Consider the following 641-nt stretch of genomic DNA (forward strand, 5'->3'; position numbering starts at 1 on the left):
GCCCCGCCCCGGGCCCCGCCCCGCCGTTCTCCGGCTGCACCTGCGGGTTCATCCGCGCCAGAAGCATGGGTGCGGTTGGTGAGAGGGGCGTCAGGAATACTGGGAGTACGCAGAGGCTCTGCTGGGATCAAAGGAAACGATGTGATCACTGGGCCATTCCACCCTGCCTGCGGCCTCCCGGGAGCGCCGGGATACTGTGGTTGGCACGCGCAGAGCGGGCGCGGGATGCCCAGAAAAGGCGCGCCTCTGTTGGAAAAATTTGGAAGCAGAGGTAGTGGCGCGCCCGACTGGGACGGAACTTATAAGTGGAAACGGCCCCTGCAGCCCTCGGGATCGTTCCTGGGACCCCGAGCGCTTCCCTCATTCGCCCTCTCCCTCTTGCCCCCAAAAAGGCGAGGTTTGGACACGCCCAGGCAGAGGTTTCCCGGGGTGGTGACTTGACCCGGTGCAGCTGGCTGCCCCCTACCCTCAGCTCGGGTATGCGCCACGTCCAACAGCGCCAGAAGCCTTCCCGGACACTTATTACCTCTGCCCTTCAAACTCGCTGGCACCCTAGCTCTGCGCATCCCAGCCTGGGCCTCCTTGGCACACCTAGTCCGGTCCCGCGCGCAGGGCGCACTCACGTGTCCGGCAGCAAAGGG

The 641-nt window shown here is 65.5% G+C and overlaps 1 protein-coding gene across 2 annotated transcripts in view; it reads right to left on the bottom strand.

Moving 5' to 3' along the window:
• Positions 1-354, bottom strand: part of SLC6A2 (solute carrier family 6 (neurotransmitter transporter), member 2) — a 41,838-nt gene extending 41,484 nt beyond the window's left edge. For both annotated transcript variants that reach the window (XM_010861928.1, XM_010861927.1), the window contains exon 1: positions 8-354. In XM_010861928.1, coding sequence (XP_010860230.1) covers positions 8-67 — 60 coding nt within the window. In that variant the 5' untranslated portion in view covers positions 68-354. The remainder of the gene's footprint in view (positions 1-7) is intronic.
• Positions 355-641: the final 287 nt, after the last annotated feature.

This window comes from Bison bison, unplaced genomic scaffold (genome assembly GCF_000754665.1).
Source record: "Bison bison bison isolate TAMUID 2011002044 unplaced genomic scaffold, Bison_UMD1.0 scf7180017864473, whole genome shotgun sequence".
NCBI lineage: Eukaryota > Metazoa > Chordata > Mammalia > Artiodactyla > Bovidae > Bison > Bison bison.